This window comes from Sphaeramia orbicularis, chromosome 15, assembly GCF_902148855.1.
Source record: "Sphaeramia orbicularis chromosome 15, fSphaOr1.1, whole genome shotgun sequence".
Lineage (NCBI taxonomy): Eukaryota > Metazoa > Chordata > Actinopteri > Kurtiformes > Apogonidae > Sphaeramia > Sphaeramia orbicularis.
Window position 1 is genome coordinate 7,761,624 of NC_043971.1, and position 20,375 is coordinate 7,781,998.

A 20,375-nucleotide genomic window follows, 5' to 3' on the forward strand; every position below is an offset into this window, starting at 1 on the left:
AAACCACTTTACACCAATTATTTATATGGATTGATAGGATCAGTGGATCTCAACAGTTATTTAACTTCTTATATTAGTAAATAATTTTGGTCACCAGTGGGTGTGTGGGTCTTTGTGGGTTAAAGTGCTTTATAAAGTTGACTTGGCTTAAATATTGAAAGCTACTGGCATGACATACGTTCACACAAGATGAACTAAAGAAGCTTTTAGTTTTAACAATACTTACCCTTTGCGTTTTCTTGTGTTGGGGGAACAGGACATGCAGAGGATGGAGTAGCTGAAGAGTCGACACAGGCTGAGGCACAAAGGTTTTTAATAATTTTGGGATTGGGGCACGGCGAGCGGCTAGCACACTGCTGCAGCAGCTTGGCTATGAAAGCAGCAGCATAACTCTGGATCAAGGTGTTCTCCTCTCGCTTGATAGTTTCCATCAGAGGCCGAACCAGGGGGTTGAGCTTGTCAGGAAGTACTTGTAAGTTAATTACGGCACAGGCTGTAAACATGTGGACTCGCAGATGTAGCTGCTGCCATTCAGCATTGGTCTCTAGAACTGTGGACTGAGCCTGCTGTCGTTTGCTGTCCAGCGTCTGCCACTGTTTTGACTTCACGTTCAGACCGGCTGTAGACTCTGTGAAGATGGTGGTTACCTAGGGAACAAGACAGAGGGTGGATGTTGAGCCAAAGGCCGGAGGTTATGTTTTACAGCACATAGCATCCATCCAACTTTAAAATCTGAGATTGAGCAGGGGATCAGAGCTTTGCCAAAGTTGTCTGTTCATGAAATAAAGTCACTAATAGAACAAAATTACTAAATCTGTACAGCAAGTTCTAGGTGTCTGCTCAGAACCTGTGGTCTAGCCATGGTTGTATTAGTATGAAAACTCCAGTGTGTGGGGGGGAAATGTGTAATCTCAGAGGTGTCGATTAAAGTCTCATTAACCTCATCAACAAGCCTCAGGTTCTGGAGTAAAATGCTTCAGATATTTATAAAGACTGAAAGGCGCTGACATGATATCTCATTAGCCTCATAGCATAACTGCCTTAGTCACAGTTTTGGTCAAATTGTCGTATCTGCATAAAATAAATCAGCAGTGTTAGGAGAGTAAAGTTGCGCAGATACCACAATTTGGCCAAAAATAGAACAAAACATATGAGGCTAACTATGTTACAAATGAACTTCAACTATTAACAACAGTCACTCTTTGCATTTTCTTGTGTTGGGGGAACATTACAGGCAAACACCAGTGTGAGGGAAAAAAATGATGTTTAATTTCAGCTGTCAATAAAAGCATTTAGAGAAAAAAAAAAAAGCCTTTATCATTATTTAGCAACAACTCAAGAGAAGCTGTAGTTCATCTGATAACCAAATACACTGTATCAGTACACAAAGCAGAGGTGGTTAGAGTTTGTGGTTTTAAGCGTTCCGTGTGCGAAACAGGTGTTCTATGTCTTTCCATTTACCTAGACTATTCATTTGAAATGAATGTGGGTGGTGAGATGGAAAGTATTCAGCTCATTTAAACAAGCTGGAGTGGTTATGCGTGGGTGGCCGGACTTACCAGCTCACTGGCTTGATCAATGGTAAAAACACTACAATTCAGTCGGTCTTGAAGGTCTATGTGGGCATCAGCTAGCAAGGCGATGAGCTGCTTGCATTCATTCTGCATACGAGTGAACGGGATTGCGATCTCGTCGTAGTACAGCTGTTCCGACAGAATGGCCAGAAGTCGAGGCTGCACCATGGATGACACCACCTGGCAGTCCTGACGACCGGAGAGGTTCAGGGGTTAAAAGATTGATCGAGACCCGACAAATTATAGAAGATCACTAATGTTTCTGGAAAATCAATAGTCAGAAGCAACTTTTCACCTTCTGTAGAGAAGCCCACTCGCAGAGAACCAGAGCCACAGCGATGCGCTGCAGGGCGGACTTGGAGTTGAGGTGGAAGAGCAGCAGCTGACCCAAAGACTCGGCCGGGCGGATCTCCTGAGACGCTGCATTGAGCTGAGGGTCACAGATACACCTACACAGAGCTCCCAGCAATCTGAAAAACAGAGATATAATACAGTCAGAGCCTTCTTTCCTTAACAGTGAAACATTAAAATTCAAAAATTCAATCTTTTTTTGTCTTTATCGAAATGATGTTCACAGTAGCAACACATAAGGACTGACCAATGCTTGATTATGCATGTTCTGTTTTAGCAGAGCATTTTTTTTTTCCTTCCAGTGTAACAGCAACAACTTACTTGGCGGCCATGAGGCGAGCGCGAACCACCACGTAGTCCCTCGTCACTGGGTCGTCTGTCACCGTGTCGGCTCCTGCAATATATTCCTGGACCGTCTCCTTCACCTGATTGGTCCCTTGACGAGTCTTTGTACCGGCTTTATCCTGCTCGACAACATTCATATTTCTTACCGTTAAAATCCAATAACAGGTTTTATGGTGCGATAAATGTCATGTTTCCATTTATTTACAGACACACCCAGTCATTTTGCTACTGTCTACCTACCTATCACAAAACTTTTATTACATAAGCATCATAAATAACATTCAGTAAAAATGTCAGTAAACAAACACACTAGATATTATATTTCGTTCTGGTTCTCTGTATTCTCACTTGCTCTTCCTTATTGCCAAAGATACAGACCATGACTGTTTATTTTCTGTTCTGTTTGCCAACTAAAACCTCAGTGAAGTGTGTCTTGGATGAACTTGTGGTATTTGCTTTATGGATGTTCTTCTGTTTTTGTTTTTTTTAAATGATGTACTTTTTGTTACTACTGAGCTCAGTGCAGATCTAGATTCTGGTCTTCCCAATGTAAAAATGTACAACCTTGGAGCGGCCTTTCACTTCCAGCAGCATGTTCAGGTCTATGGGAATGTGTGAGGCCTGCATCATGAGACAGAGCCAGGCGCCCATCCACGGACAGCTGGCTGCTACGACATACTGGTGAGGGGCCTGAGACAGCAGCTCCATCCACACCTGCATCAAGCATAAACATTAACAGAATACGATGGTTAGTTTCCATATAATCAAATCAGACAAGCAGTCTCAAGATTTACAATGAGCCGAAACCATTGAAAGGTTGCAGGAGCATGAACTAGTAGCTTGTCAAATCACCAGTGACAAGATTTTTAGGTTAACTCACTTATTATCCCGTAAGGAAATTCAGTCTCTGCGTTTTACCCATCCTAATACACACACAGTACCTAGCATTAGCATATAGCACACATTAGGAGCAGTGAGCTTCTATTGAAGGCCCTCAGGGACCAAGTCCAGATCTGTATCAGTATCATGGTCAAGGGTACCGACAGGAGAATTAACCTAAATGTACCTGTTTTTAGTGGAGCAGCATTTAGAGCATAATGTCATATAGTACATTTTTTCTTTTTTATGGAATTCAGCATTATTATCAGCTGTTCCCCTGATGAAATCCTGCCTCTACAGTGTTTTCTTGGCTTATTAAAGTGCTGCCAATTCCACTCAGAACCACCATTGGAACTATACTGGGAATAGATAGGATACATTCTCAAACATCCAATTTTTTAGACGTTTTCATTGTTTCCATACTAGAAAAGTAACTGTCTTCAATATTTTAAAATGCTACAAATTATGTCCAGCTACAAAACAAAGCCTGAAAAGCCATCACTTAAAATGGAAATGATACACCGTCTCATTGTACTGGTATAAAGTAGCATTTTCTCAAAACGCTGCAAATGAGCCAATTGCAATTTTCAGTTCCTTCCTTCATGAATCTTTGGTCTGACAGGGCTTTACTTTTCCCATTCAGGTAAAGTGTTCTTAGGGGTCAATCAGAGACACACAAACCTTTTGGATCAGTTCAAGGATTTCCTCGTTGCTCTCCAGTATGCAGGACTGGAAGATGTGCCGAAGCATATCTTGTAGGATTGGGTTGATCCACATAGCACAGCTCTGGAGAACAAACGAAAAGAAAAACAGTTCCTGGTCATAAAAGGTTTAGATTAGTCTGAACAACAACATCAAACTGGACATTAATTATTAAAAGTGAGAAAGCAAGAGATTCAACAACATCCAACATAAAATAATCACACTGCTTGTCTCCAAATGTACCTGATCTGCTTTGGACAGCAGTGTGAAGAGTGTTTCCAGAGCTGCCCTTCTAACCGATGATATAGTGTGTCTCAAGAAAGGCCAAACCCGAGGGACTAGAACAGTTAACGACTGCTGCATGCTATAAAACAAACAAATAGTATATACATGTTCATACTGTGTCAAACACCACCCTGTGTGCTACAATATTTTGTCATTTTGGTGCTTTATGTTCTTCCACATGGCTAAGACGAAGGCAGAAAATTAGTTTGAAAGCAATAAATATGGAGTGTAAATGAGTTACAGAAGGGGGCAGTTTTGATAATGAATGGTTTGTATGGAAGATACAACTAAAAGTGGAAAATAATAAAATTTAACAAGGTATGGAATGGTTATTTTAGAGCCATTACCTAATTTGATTGATAGAATAGAACTTAATTGTCACAAAAATCCATTTAGCAGATCTGTTTGTTTAGCAGCAAACACTTAAGACTGTATAAAAATATCACACAAAATACTGAAAAACATTGGCAATATACAAAAACTATACAGATGAAAATTTAACCATACAAATACGACTAAAAATACAACTAAATACTGCTAAAATATACCAAAGCTAACTCTATTCTACTGATAAGAACTATGAACATGAGGATATACAGTCACGGAAAAAATTATTAGACCACCCGTTTTCTTCAATTTCTTGTTCAATTTAATGCCTTTTGTTTATACAGATATAATAACAAAAATAGTTCGTAAGAGTTTAATTTAAGAGCTGATATCAAGCCATTTTTCATATTTTCTTGATAATAACGAAAATCACTTCAGTTCTTACATCAATATCTATGGCATTGTACTGACAAAAACAGTGCTTTTAGGCATTCCATGTTTTTTTTTTCTGTCTTTTTTAGTCACATGATACACACAGGAGTTAGTACTTGATTGCATAACCACTGTTTTTGCTGACTTTTGATGGTCTAATAATTTTTTTCCACAACTGTATACAGACAATAAAGGACATATACAAGGTAAAATTAAAAACAAGGTGCATGGGTTGTGAATATTTGCCAATTACTACAGTACACTACAAACAAAAACTTAGGACATTTTTAATTTTTGGGCTGTTTTTTTTCAGTTGGAATTCTTGTACAGCACTTTTTAAATTTTTTTTTGTGTGAACTGAATTGAAACACATCTTTTTTAATGACCAGACATAATTTTACTTACAAATGGCACAAATGACAAAACAAAAGATTAAAAAAAAAGACATATCCTAAACTTTTTGTTTGTCGTGTATATAGTGCTTAATGAAAGTAATGCTATGTAGATCAAAACGGTTATTATTAGCAAGCTGACCTGCACTGCCGGACTTGTGGGTAGGTGAGCAACAAGGACAGCAGTGTCATGATGCTGTTGGTGGAAGCAGTGAGGTCGTCCAGGTCCAGAAGAGCGTCCCACAGTGTGTTCACTATGAAGGGCACCTGAGAAGACAAAGGTACCTTTAAATGAGGATCGTATCAGAAAAATGACTCTGAATAGTGACTGAAACTCCATTCTGAAGCGTTACAGACATCAGTGCCTTTCTCACCTTACTGGGGAGCAGCTGTACCAAGCCCTCCACCACAGGTATGAGGGCTGCAGCTGCCACAGCCCTCACGTCATCATCCAAGTCCTGGAGGCCCACGGTGATGGCAGGGAGAACCCGAGGGAGCAGATTAGAGATCAGGTCCTATGACAGAGAGAAGAACGTCAGCGTAACTACATATGCACACACCACAAGTAGCCTCCTTTATCTCAAATAGAGACACATAAAATTTTAATGGTCATAATTTAATGATGGAATTACACTATATAGTACAATATTTTGTAAATAACACTTCAGAAGTAGTAGTGCAATATGATTTTCTGTAGTAAAACAGCTTTTGTGACAGCCTGTTTGTAAGTAGTCAACTAAAATCAGGACAGCTATACAAGTTGAAGCCTTTGAAAAAGAAATGTACGATAGATTTGAGTTTTTAGGAGCCTGAAATTTGTCTTAATAGCCTCTTCCACGCATCTGCCATGATAGTGCTTTTAACAATATATACACACATTCTATACATCCACATAGCCAGGAGAAAATCAGCTAAAAAGGTCAATCAAACCAACTGCTGCAAATGATCCAAAACAAGTACTTAAATGGGCTAATATCTAAACCAAGCTGACACTCCGAGACCAGCATATGTCATGAATATTTTAATGAGACAGACTTTGCAGCACTAAGACAACACTAAGCAGATCCAACAGTACAAGTAATATTTATCTACTCACTGTAATGAGACAAAGAAGAGTGAAAATAAAAGTCACATTATAAAGAGATGATGACGAATATTGTCTAACTTTGCTGTTTTCTGATCACAACTTGGTTTTATATGAATGAAGCTTCCGCTATTGGCTAATCCGTTGTTTTGTGTTAAACTGAAATGAAGGCTTAATAGGTTAATCTCCTTGTTTTGTTTATTCCAAATAGCAAGACAGCGGTTAGTTTAGCTTATGTTGAGACTGCTTCAGACTGAAAAATAATAAATATTGAAGCTGTAAAAATCGAAAAAAGCCTTTTCAGGATGGACAGGTTTCCACTTCATGGTCTGAGACATACAATCATTCCCCTTCACATTCACACTTTGGGCCATTTAAAGTTACCAATTAACACAATTAAGCTGCATATCTTTGGTCCGTGGGAGGAAGCAGGATTCGCCCCGGGGAAGCACATGCAGACACAACATGTAAACTCCACACAGAAAGCCCCAAAGTCAGTTCCACAACTGCATCATTAGTTGCTTTTCCACTGACCCTCTAACTGCGCAAATATAACTTGCACACATAAATGTACCTAATGGAAAAACGACAATTTTGCCAAAACTCTTGTTTTTCGATTAAAAGTTTTTGTGCTGCCAAGAGGTGGTTTTTCCAGGTGTAGTGCAAATGGTATATCATGTAAAACTGCATTGGAAAGACCTTTTTCTGCAACTAGAGTCATGTGAATTAAAAAAAAAACGGATGTTGACAGACGTTACAATAAGCGAGGAAGAAGAGTTTGAAAAGAAACATGGTGTGGTATGTGTGGACACATCAGGAAACTGAATCCTTTTTTATTTTAGTACACAATAGAGGGGTAATATATAATAATAATAATAATATTTCTGTAAATCAACATGATATTCACGTTCATCACCATGTTTATGGAATGACTTCTTGTGCCATCTTGCAATAATAAATAAACAAATCATCGCATTTGGGATTTAATGGAAAAACTGACATTAGGCACTTGTGTTTTTTTGACATTTAGTAAATATCGGTAAAGTTTTGCGCATATGTCCAATGGAAAAGCGACTACTGAGAACATGTAAAGGGTTAAGACTTGGTGCTTTACTGCAGCAGCTGAAGTCAATTAAGTCTTTAAAGTGAACCCAAACAATTCTTGCAGGTGTTCTGAATTTGTTGATGATTTACAAACCATCTGTCTGTATAAACACAGACAAACAGTACAGCTTCAGAAGCATTATGTAGACCATACTGCACTGCAGGAAGTAACATATTATTATGAATATAGAAAGTAAAAGGAAGCTCTGAAATGCAATAATTAAGATGAACTGACAAGTGCATGATTTTCTTTTTCCCGTTCTAAAACTTTGGTCTGGTGCTGTTCAACCTGTGCAGAGAGCGACATTTCCGCACAAAGACCACATGCTGCTTCCAGACCAAACAGTCTTCTCATTCCAGCACATATCCTCCAAAGCCCACAAGTTATATTCATGAACATATGGATCTCATATCAGGAAACATTAGTGAGCCTTGCTTTGCTTATTTCACACCTCTTCGTATAGACATAAAACAGATGGTACCTGTCGGACGGCCAGGGCATATTTGATCCCCAGCAGACCTCCATGCCGGACCTCCCACTGGTCCTCTTTCAGCAGCTTCAACAGGACATCGACCGTCATGGAAACACCGGTTTCATTCATGTGGCGAAGGGCCACGCCGAGCGTCTGGGCACACGTTTCCCTCACAGGAGCCACCACCTGGCAGAGAGAAAGAGGTGGAGAATGAACACAAAAGGCCCAAAACAATTACACCTCATCCATTCAGTTTATCCTTGTTATTCTGCAACATCACTGTTAAATGAGATGTTGGCATCTGGAAAACCTAAGTGGCAAGTGTGAAGCAAATGATATGATGATATTTAAAACATGGACATATACGAGAGGCTATATGACAGACTCCACTCAAATGCATCACTGAATGACACAAGAAATCATTCCTGCCTGTAGCCATCAGACTGTTTAATTCCTTATCATAACTACATAATATTTAATAATATTTTTTGCACACTTATTGATGTGTTAGCGCGTTAACCCATGGGGATCTAGCTGTGGTAGTTTTTATGCTGTTGTGTATTCGTGCATGCTGTACTTGTCCAGCAGCCACCGCCAAAGCACTCTGGCCATAGCAATGTGACTGTAAGGCTGCTGTATTCCAAAATTACTAATATATCCCAAAAGATTAGCCTTATCAACTTGCCCTTTTCACTAGTCTGTTCCTTGACCTAAAATACATAAGTATGCCAAACTGCAGCAGTCAGCTCTTTACGGATTTTGTGAGTCCCTGGACAAACACACACACACACGCAAACAAGCCACTTGTTTTTATAATATAGATATTTATTTAATTATCCTAATGTTTAACTACCATATTGATAATGTATTGTCTAGTACATATTATATAAATCGCTGTTTAATTTAACTGCTTTGTCGGTTGAGTTTGTGTCTTAATATTGATATAAAATTGATCATTTCTTTCCTGCTACTTTTATTATACTTGAATGGAGTGGCTGTAACACACAATAATTCCCCCCTAGGATTAATAAAGTATTCTGATGCATGTGACAAAATAAACAAAACTACACGACCTACAACACTTCACCATGTTGAAGAAATTAACATTTAAATAGTTCAGTCTGGTAAAATATATATAGGTTCCAAAAATTGCTTCTTTACACAAATACATTGTAAAGGACACAAAAACTATACCTTATGTCACTGGGGCTTTACTTAATAACATTAATTAATATGTTAAGAAGACATGAAAGTGTGAAAGCCAACCTCATCAGATACGAAATCTCCAAAACGGTCAAGAGCGAAGACACAGAGCAACCGGATGACCAGGTCCTCAATCCACTCCTGATGCTGCCGCGACATCTAACCAAGACAGACAGACAGACAGTTCAGGTCACAAACAATTTCACCATTAATGTTATCAATCTAAAAAAAATAGAGGGAGACGTACCTGCTCTGCTGTGCTTCCCACCAGTTTCCCGCCTCCTGCACCGTGAGACTTGAGGATTTCTCTGAGACCTGTGCCTGCACCGTGACGAACCTGAAAACAGACAAATGTCATTCAGTTTTGTTGTTCAGTTTTTAGAATTTTGTTGCTGCCTTCATAAGCAAAATTCATAGTTTCTTCAAAAATAGACACTTTATTGATCCAAAACTGGGAAATTATAGCACAACAGCAGCACGACAATAATAAAAATAGAATACAAATTAAAATGAAATGAGAAGTTATTTCATATTCCAGGTACTCTTCAAAACATGTTATTGACGCCATGCATTTACATTTTTAGCTTACCTTTTATAGATTTTAAGAAATTGTAGTTTTTGTACTACTCCAAACTTCCATAGGTGGGTCAAAAATGAACCACATTCATTTTCAATGGAATTTAATCTGAACCTTTGATTCATTGTACAACAAAATCAAAGGACTCATTCACTCACAAAATGGATGTTGACACTGTTCTACTGCTGTTTTTTTATATACACATATATATATATATATATATATACACACATACATATATATATATATACACACATACATATATATATATATACACACATACATATATATATATATACACACATACATATATATATATACACACATACATATATATATATATATATATATATATATATATATATATATATATATACATACACACACACACTTTGCTTTTCAAATTTAAAAAATCTAGGGAAAAAAAGCTTTTAGAATACTGCAACTTTGTTATTTCTGTAAGTCTATTTATGTAGTTTATAACTGTCTGGCAGCCTCTATGTTTGTCTGTTTCTTTGTTGTGGCATGTTTTGTATAGTTTTTATAAAGTTAAAAACTGAAAATAAAGTATATATCAAAAAAAAAAAAAAAAAAACCTTTTAGAATTGCTCAAAATGAAAAATAAAAAATAGTTCAGACATGAAATCATTCTTTTGTGGACCAAAATATAATATAAATGATGATTTTCAACATGACAGAAGTGGCATAAAACACATTGATCTTAACTTGTGTCATTTTAGACCCATTTATGGAAGAGTGTAGGGTTCAGACACGTATGCATCTAAGGGTAAAATGTAGCTCCATCTTATAATAAATATTTGCACAATTAAAAAAAGCACTGTTACCTCCCACGAAGGATTGAACAGGTCATTGCAGAGCTCTTCACAGAAGCTCTCCAGAGGCCACTCATTTGTCTGGAACAAAGCAACGGGACATAAGGATGACTCAGGACTAGTTTCTGGTTTGTCATTTGAGCCTCTTAAAGTAAATACAGAATTTTCCACTTGAATTCAATCCGGTGCTGAGTTACTGAAGCAGTTTTTCATGACTTACTTCCTCTAACAGACTGGAGTTGTCTGGAACATTGTCAATTAAGACTTTATTCTCTGTTGCTGGTTGTCGATAACAATATTCGTGGTTTTCCTTCGTTTCTCTTCGGGTTCACCTTCAAAGCTGTCCGTTACTAAAATGGAGACAAAGACATTTATTGAAACTAACAAACTGAGACAAATCATTAAAATACTTGCACATCAATTAAACTAATATGTACCTTTTTCTTGAGGAACTTTGTTTTTAAAAATACACAGCAGGTGTTTCTGATTTTACACTGAATTTTCACATATGTCAAGATAAAATGGGTCAAATCTGTGACATTTCTGTTTGTCTGTTCATGCGAAGAGATATTTTCGAAGCATAATAAAGGAAACAAAGACCCTTTAGTGCTCAATACTGGAAGAAATTATGAGACAACTCAAAATTTCCAGACATGACCCTCATTGAAAACCTCTGGAATGAGATCCCGGGGCAGACTGATGGTTACGAGCCCTCAAATAAAGCAGTTTTTCTTTCATTTTTGAACCAGGGGTGGTATAAAGCCACTGACAACATCATGAAAGACTGATGAGAACAAGAAAGGATGCATGAATGTTCTGTCGGAAAATCAGGGTTATTCAGTTGAGCTGAAGCCATTAATACTGTGATGTTCAACAATAAATCACTTTTTTGTATCATTCAAGGTCTGAAAACACTGTATTTGAAAAATGCTGCAAGTAATTTCTAGAATGGAGCAAAAATGTCAGTTTAAATCAACTCATACCTATTAATCGCAATGCCAGTGTTGCTATTCCAATTTTACCAGAGGTCTATTCATTTTTTCCCCAAATCTGTACACAGGGGTAGGAGCATATACGTTTTTACTTCTTCCTACTCCTTTTCGAGCATGTTTAATTTAATTTATTTTTATTTTATTTATTTTATTGTATTTTTCCTCTTTTCTCTGTTTACTTATCAACCTTTTATGCATCATTCATTCAAGCTTTATTAAAGACACAGAAACTAGGTCCAAAGGATAAGGTTAAAAAAAACACAATAAAAAAGAAAAGAAATAGCATAAATCCATATATTACATATACATAAAGGCACGTTCATATTTCAGGCTCATTTGCCAGTGAGACCACATTACTGATATTTTGCTGATTGGTTTTGTTTTGATTTCACTGTCTACATGTTCAAAATAAAGATTTCAAATCAAATCATACTGTGCTGTAATAATTTTGTATAAATACTCCTCTTCTGTACTTGACTGACTTATGTCACAGTTGTGTGTTACTGATTATTTGTTTTACCTCTTCTCATTTGGATCCATGTCTCTGGATCTTTGTTTCGCCACCAGCTTGGCCATTCTCTTCGCTTTATTCTTCTGACGATTGCTCATCCCTGGCCGGAATTCTGAGTCTATCAACTCAGCAGCTTGAATGGCCTAAAAATAAGTGGATTAGATCATCAGCTTTAATGAACAGATAACTATACATGCATTATCAGCTGTAACTTCCTACTTCCTCATTTATTGTAGTCTATTTAGGGTGAACTGCCATTTCATCTCCTTTTCTCACAAAAGCCACTTTATTACTAGATACTGGTGACACATTCTGCAGACAAATCAGACAGTGAATGGAACATATTTTGCTCATTTTACTGCAAATGCTGATAAAATTTTGAAAGGCATTTTAACATTTCCATTTGGAGCAGTGCTACAACCAACAGCACCAACAGTCTTTGCTTCAATAAAAAGCAAAACGATATGACTGAAGTAACGTTGGAAACATGAGTCGAACAAAAAACTGACAAACCGAAATATAACCAAACAAAATATAGAGAAAAAAAAATTGATTCACCAAAAAGACAGCTGAGTCAGTAGCAATTAATGAAGCTTTGTGAACAGATATCTCATCCAGACAAGTTTCTGCTGCTAGCAAAAGTGTACAATAACACAACATATACGAGTCACCTTTGGTGATTAGACCACTGCCAACTCAAAGTACAGACGCTATCAATGCAAAACAAGATGTGGCTTGCATGCCGTTTCTTCTCTCAGTCCAGTTTGACTCCGCTGTGACCGCAAGTCAGAGGCTATGTGGCAACATTCAACTGCTGAAAGAAGCAGTGGCATATACCCAAGTCCTGCCACGCACCTACTTTTTATTGGGCTTTAAGCAATGAGTCAAACTAAAGTGACAAGCTCAGTGTTCTCCTTCCATGCCGTAAAAATGGGACATAGGTAAGGAAAGTGAGCACGAGTTTCACCCCTTTAATATACTAACTAGCTTAAATCAAAGTTAAAATGACTGAAAACACCCACCACATGGTTGCGAGAGCTAGAACCAGCCATGACTTTGCTCCCATGAGGTTTGGGCCCGATGGATTGGCAGGTGTAGTCGAGGTCCTCGTCGTTGAACAGCTCCTCTGTGTCCATGCCAATAGCAGCACCCATGTCCAGACCCAGCTTCTTCTGAAGGAGCTTCCTCTGCCGGGAGAGTCGCTCCTTTGGGTCCATCTCACCTGAAAACACACAAGGAAAAAAAAATGTTAAAAGAGGGTACATGTACAAGTGAATGACAGAGAGAACTGAGAGGTGCTTCAGCCGCAAATATTGCCAATAACAGTCATCAAACATAGTACTGAATGTCCTCTACTGTTTCCTAATTTAGCCAACATAAGTACAGGGCACTTTGAACAAAAACTACAATCAGTTTATAAAGATTAAAGGTAAAAAGAGAATGTAGGACACAGGAAAAGTCAGGAAGTTTTATATTTAAATGTCTAAAAAATTACAATGAGCGGCTTTCTATATTCAAACTGTATTCAAATTCAGGGTTACATAGACGAGCCATTATGTGGTATTCACATCAACCTCAAGGATAACCCAACAGTCATCTGGTGTCTAATTATTAACATGTTCTACTAAGGAAATGGTAAATTTGGTCAAGTGGGTCATGACCAGTGTCAAAATCTATATATTTGAATACTATTATTTTAATAACTTCTCTCTGAGGAAACAGAAAACTGAAGTATTCTGTGTGCATAACAGATAAGCTACTTATAAAGGAAGAGACAGAGTGGACAGTGGGTAATCTCTTTTCACAAGTTACAAAATGTTAATTTTAGGGGTGTAACAGTGCACTCGTTTGTACCAAAACTTTTCAGTTCGGGGCCTTCAATACAATACAGAGGTGTACCGAAAGAATACATGTAGCCTATGTGCAGAACGCAAACACTTGGGAAGCAGAGTGGACACGAGCAGAACCCATGTGCAGGGTTTCCTCTATACACATTCAGCAGCGGCGAATTCTCAGCGCCACTGCAAAAAAACCCAAAACATGACAACAGAGAGTATAAAAGAGGCACAGAAGCTGGGTCGGACATTCGAAACATGTTAAGTTACTTTCGGTTTTCAGTTTGTTGTAGCTTTGTGGCACAAAAGAGTCCACAGGTTCCTTTATAGCAAAAAGGTTTTTATTTTTTAACTCAAGTTAGCAAAATCAATTGAACCTGTTCCTCTTCTCCTTCATCGTGCCTCTGCTGCAGTGTTACTGTGAGGTCACATTCACGGCACCTCAGGGAATACTGTGAGGTATTCACAAACACTCAGTAAATTACAGTGTTTGCCAAAAATGAACACTGAACATTCAAAAATACAAACATACATAACATGTGGGGTGCCTGTTAATGCAAAAATGGTCTAACTGGTCTCCTTCACCGTACCGAAAACACATCAAACCAAAGACCCCTGTACTGAAAACGTTCAGAAGCAAAATTTTTCTGTACCGTTACACCCCTAATTAATTTGTTAAAGCAGAGGAATTAACACTATAACAATTGTGATTCTAAGTTCAGTGTGGATGATACAGCAGATGGGGAAAAAACAGGGCAACTACAAACCAGTCTTGTCATCCTGCAGCTCAAACTCAGCTCCTGCAGATCCCAAAAGAGAGGCTCCATGTTTGAGTAAGCGGGAGATGTCAAAGTGGTAGAAACTCAGCCGATCACAGGAGGCCTCCTCTGGGGATAAGTCTTCACAAGACTCTATAGGGAACAAACAAAAGAAGTCTAACTTTGCATTTGTCATCAGTCTAGAAAAGGCTCCTATCAACCTATCCTGGCCTTTCATTCACAGTTCAAATTAAGTTCATATCCTTGGAAAATGGCATTGCAACAACAGTTCCAGTTGATAACGCTAAAAATGCAGGTGTTGCAGAACTGTGCGAGTCTAAAGGAGCTTTTCCAAAACGATTATGTATGCCTCCACAGACACAGCTGGGTGAAGCGTGTTATGTGAAGCTGAGCATCATGCATTCTGTCTAAGCCCACGGTAAAAGGCTTCAGTATGTATTTGAACTGCAAATACCGCATGTTATCAGTTACCCCTGCAGCAAAGTTAATGCTGATCTTTCAAATATTTTGAGCACCTAAAAGGTGCCACAGATCTTCTTACAAAACATACACCTGACAGCACATGTAAATACAGCACCTGATACTTAGATAAACAGGTCTGCTCAGTCTTTCAACAGGGTAGGACTGATGGATAAGTCCCCTGCCCATCTTCGTCAGTACCATGATGTGAACCCTTCACCTAGGGCTGCACGATTAATCGATTTTAAATTGAATTATTTAATTAGGGCAATGTTTAAAAATGGGTAATCATCAAATTGAATTTCACCTCTCTTGTGTCTCTGGGCTGCGTGCCCCCAGCCTACCATAGGCTCCTCCTCCTAACTGTGAGAGCAGACTCCACAGTCTTTGGTCTCCACACACCAGTAAAAAATGCCATTTGATAAGGGTAGTGAGAAGTTTGTGGCTAAAAATAGCAAGAGCATGTCGGTTGTGTGGATTTGGTACGGCTTCGAACCTTCCGATGAAGACTCGCTGCAAACTCTGCCTGAAGGTATGAGTCAAAGATGGCAGCACAACCAACTTAATTCAGCACCTCAAACTTCATCACACACCAGAGTAGGAGCAGAGCGTTGCATTGCGGGCTGCACACAAAAACGATCTGCCGGCTAAAACGCCACCACCAGCCTGAATCGAAATCGAAAATCGAGTTTTTAGAGGAAAAAAAAAAAAAAAAAAAAAAAATCAAGATTGTATTTGTGGCCAAAATTGTGCAGCCCTACCTTCACCCCATAAAAATAAACAAGCTCAGCAGGGTTCTTTTAATATACTGCAATGTGAAGCAGAAATTCACTCTCAGTTTCTCCTTTTTCCAAATACAGCTGCCTGTGAGCCTTTCTCTTCTGTACAGCTCAGTATCTACCAACTAAACTCCTTTAACAGCTCACCCTGAGTCGGGATTTTACTTCTAAGACACACACTTCATCGCCTCAACTGATAAACTATTTTTGTAAATATTAGACTGTGACAAAGACAGCATGTTTTTGTTCTGATCATAAAGTTGAGAATACGCCATAGGCCTTGCCTCATGCCTTTTGCCTTGTTTCTCTCATCTAATTGCATCTTAAAGTGGGGTTAACATTAGATTCTGGGTAAGTTTCTTTTGATGCATGTAGACTGTAACTACTTTTGCCAGTAATTGCCTAATAAAATGACCCACTGGCACATGTAGGCTATATTAATGTAAATGCATAAGTGTATTAACACAGTAGCAAATGCTGCACATGTGTTTTCCAACTCTCTGCAATATCATATCTGAATGTTTCACTGAAAATGCCACAAAATGCCAACCTGGTAGACATCACTCAACCCTAGCTTTTCATAAACAAGGATGCCAAAAGAGGCCTAACAAGGTTTGAGATCAGATTATACAAGCTGTACATACAAGCTGTATGTGTTGTAACTGTCACAGTGTATCACTTGTGTAATTGCACCAAATGCACAGAATAAAGGGATTAAATGAACAAACAGCTCACCTTCTTTAGGCTTAGGGGCTGGGTCCCACTCAGGAATATTCTTCACAATGGCCTCTACAGCTTGGCCTGCTGCTATTCGAGTGTCCCAGTTGGGACTTCTTAGGTAGGTCAAAACCTTGTAATTGACAGAACATTTTATTAAGGCATGTAAAACAATGTGACCTACAGAGAGATGGAAAGAGACAAGTACATCCTCCAAAATGAAACAAAACTAAACCGATTGTGATTTCTTTTTTTTTTTTTTTTTTTAATGCATGGCATTCAAAAGAGCTAGAACTGTCAGCACACACAGGTGTTTGCAAAAATTCTAAGAGAAAATCCAGTCACATATTCATAATAAAACACTGATTACTATGCAACCTTTTGTTATAACTGCTTTGACTGTGCTGGCATCAGCTGTTTGTAAGAGTTTTAAATTTAGGCTGTTTTAACATCTGAACACTTTCCTTGCTGATCTACCACAGCTCTTCCATGGTTTACAGGGTTGTAAAACAAATACTAAATTATGTGTCTTCTTCACTCATTTAAAGAGGTTCCACAACTGTGACATTTTAGCATGTCAACATGGCTGTGATGTTACTATATGCATAATGTAACCACTGTGTTGCTCACTGGCGTAAGTTTGACAGGAACATTATCAGATACAACTGAGACTCAGCTGGTTTTATCTTTAAACACAATGTGCCCTCCCTTGTCTCCACTCTGTCATGATGTTGTTTGTCGAAAGTTATCAAGTAACCATCACACACATAGTTCTGCTCTGATGATACTATGGCAGAAACGGCTCATTGAAATTCCATCAGGTGTTACAGTGTTATAATTGCTTAATATTTGACACTGGGTAATGGTGAATGTGTGCGTGACAACTTCGTTAATATGTTATTGAGAGAAACATGGAGGTTTGGCGAAACACACCTTTGATAAAAGATTGTTGAGTTCATGTGGATGGAGTCTGACAACTTCTCCAAGCTGCTGGGCTGCTGCTTTCCTTGTTACTGGAGTTGTCCCGGTGTCCAGGAGGATAAACAAACGATCAAGCCTGAGGACCAGTTAGAAAAAGAAAATAAGGTGACCTGGTGCAGTACACTTCACATACAGCACACAACACTTGACAAGCAACATGCTACATCCTCCTGACAGATTGTTATGGCTATTCAGCAGATTTTATCAAGTCGACATGCTGATGCATCAGGGTATATGATGGCATTTATTTATGTTGATTTTATCTGTGAGTGCTATGAATCATTTGGCTTTGCACCAAGACAACCTGTTTATCCACTCGGGTCATTGAAGTCCTTAGCAGTCTAATAATAAGGTGAAGTGGATTAGAGATGTCCAGGGCGTTACCTCTAATACTTTAGGCTTAACAACATTAGGGATTACTCTTATGTGCAATACAACACCGCTGAAATCATGTGATATTGCCATTAGAAACGTAAGAAATATATATGCCAAACACTACTATGCATAGGAACAATGTTAACTAAGAACATACTGGTGCAAATGAAAGGTACTATTAAAGATTGCCACGATTTTTGCATCAAGGACAGGCTGCTAACACCTGCAGCTTGGAAAAACATTAGGTAAATACCCGCAGGTTATATTTTCAGCTCAGCACCACTGTTTGCAACATTAGTATACATTTACACAGGGATGCGAGTTACTGTAGTTTCCAATTCCACAATAGTTGAACGGCGAGCTTCAGCACTTAATGGTGAAAGCTCGAAATGATAAACCGAAGTGACATAAACACACCTGCAGTCCTAATTTAAATACTTGGACCCCTATCGGTACCCGGGCCTGAAAACCTGTGCCATGAGCACTGACGAGAATATACTTTCACGTCACATCGTGTTAGCTTACCGGCTAACAGTCGGCCATGGCCATGCTATTCTTCACCGAGACTAAGCTAGTAGCCTATTAGCAGTTAAGCTAGCTAATTGTTGTAAAGTCACTTACCTCGATACAGCCATCGTCAGTTACTGTACGGCCATTCACGTCCCGCATTCAACAGGCGACAATTAATTTCAGAGTTTTTGCTCCTTGTTGTTTGCGGCTTTCAATGAAGCAGACAAATGTATTCATTAGCAAGTTAGCAGCTAACGCTAGCTAGCCGAGGCCCTGGCTGTCAGCTTGTGACCACCCGAACTCTGTCTACCGAAGAGAGCGAGTTCAGCTCCGATTCATGGTTTCAAAGTTGTCCCTCTTGTCTCTCGGATTTCTTATGCCAAAAAATATCGCCAGGTTCCGTAGGCATATCAATCTACAGCTCAAGTTACCCTTCAGAACTCTTCGTAGATAAATATTTCAACCTAATAAGGTGTAAAGAGTTATTTTGTTGCACGCTAAGGGCAACCCAGAAGACTGTTTTTATATGAGGAGCCATCTTGCATTTATTCCTTCCTCCATAGCAGGCTGACGCTGATTGGCTAGACATGTAGAGGAGAGCCAATCAGAGCGCACGTTTAAACAGGAAACTCCGCGAGAGGAAAAAAAGAGAAGCGCGAGGAAATAGTTCATTTTTTCTCATTAATGTTGAGCTCATTGTTCATCATCTGAGTATATTTCACTGGAAAGCATAAAAATAGAAACGCAATAATGAAGTAATTGCATGTATAAAGGTTTCAGGTCCACATAGGCTAATGATGGGACTTTTGGCTCTTTGAAGGGAGCCGTTCACTACAAAGAGCCGTTCAAAAGATTGGATCTTTTATGTTTTTTTACATTATTTTGAAACACCAATGTTTTAATGACTAAATAGGCTACATGTGATGATTTATTTATTTTTCTTTTTTTTTTTTTTTTTTCAAATTATACATTTACACAAACATGTACCCATACACAGGGAACTACACAACATACACAAACAAACCATACAACCAACAAACCCAAAAAAAGAAAAGGAAAAAAAAAAAAAAAAAGCAACAAGATAAACAACGTTATCAACTCCTCTTTACAATACTCAGGGCTGAGTCAATACAATGCAAACCAACAACACATTTCTCCATCAAAAGAAAGTAGGTGACAGCAGGACACTCTTGTTGACAGTAGAAAAAAAAAAAAGGATTCCATTGTTGATAAAACAAATTTATTTGTCCACGAACAGAAAACTTCATCTTTTCCAGCTTTAAAATGAAAAGTAAATCATGCACCCATTGCACAAAAGTGGATGTCAGAGGTTCCTTTCACTTAAACAGAATCATACGACGGGCTAATAGTGTACAAAAAATACATGCTACATGATGATGATTGACATTACATTTTCAAGGTGTTTAACCCTTTCATGCACAGTGGTCACTACAGTGGACAGTTATTCTACAGCTGTTCTCTTGTATATTCATGGGTTTTGTTGTTTTACTTGCATATCAACCAACACAGTGGATACTTATGCACCATCCCATAATACACTGCAATTCATACCAGTACTGTAACATTCCTGTTCTTGATAAACCTGATCTGCAGCAACATATCTGAGTGTGAATCAATTGCTAATTGTTATTAGACTGTAATTAACAGGGTTTTTTTTTTATGTTGTTGTGTTTTGTTGTTTTTTGCACATTATTTGAGTGAGTAATAACTACTATTAAAGTATGTTAAAATGTGAGAAAACATCAGATTAGCAACAATTCAAAAAAAAAAACAAAACATTTATTTCCTAGTTTTCACACTGTATGACAGTAAATACATGTTTCTTTGCTTCAAAAATTAAATGCATGGTGCCCAG

At 38.3% G+C, this 20,375-nt stretch overlaps 1 protein-coding gene across 1 annotated transcript in view; it reads right to left on the reverse strand.

The window, feature by feature from the left end:
- The window catches only part of btaf1 (BTAF1 RNA polymerase II, B-TFIID transcription factor-associated), a 32,926-nt gene extending 13,873 nt beyond the window's left edge, over positions 1–19,053 (reverse strand). The window contains 21 exon segments of the mRNA XM_030155891.1: positions 227–647; positions 1,560–1,763; positions 1,870–2,044; positions 2,247–2,389; positions 2,835–2,984; positions 3,831–3,935; positions 4,095–4,215; positions 5,430–5,554; positions 5,662–5,802; positions 7,958–8,134; positions 9,215–9,310; positions 9,399–9,488; positions 10,574–10,642; positions 10,782–10,843; positions 10,846–10,949; positions 12,074–12,207; positions 13,087–13,286; positions 14,667–14,810; positions 16,652–16,766; positions 17,567–17,690; positions 18,611–19,053. Of these exon segments, the coding sequence (XP_030011751.1) occupies positions 227–647; positions 1,560–1,763; positions 1,870–2,044; positions 2,247–2,389; positions 2,835–2,984; positions 3,831–3,935; positions 4,095–4,215; positions 5,430–5,554; positions 5,662–5,802; positions 7,958–8,134; positions 9,215–9,310; positions 9,399–9,488; positions 10,574–10,642; positions 10,782–10,843; positions 10,846–10,949; positions 12,074–12,207; positions 13,087–13,286; positions 14,667–14,810; positions 16,652–16,766; positions 17,567–17,690; positions 18,611–18,624 (2,914 nt within the window). The 5' untranslated portion in view covers positions 18,625–19,053.
- Between the last annotated feature and the right edge of the window lie 1,322 nt (positions 19,054–20,375).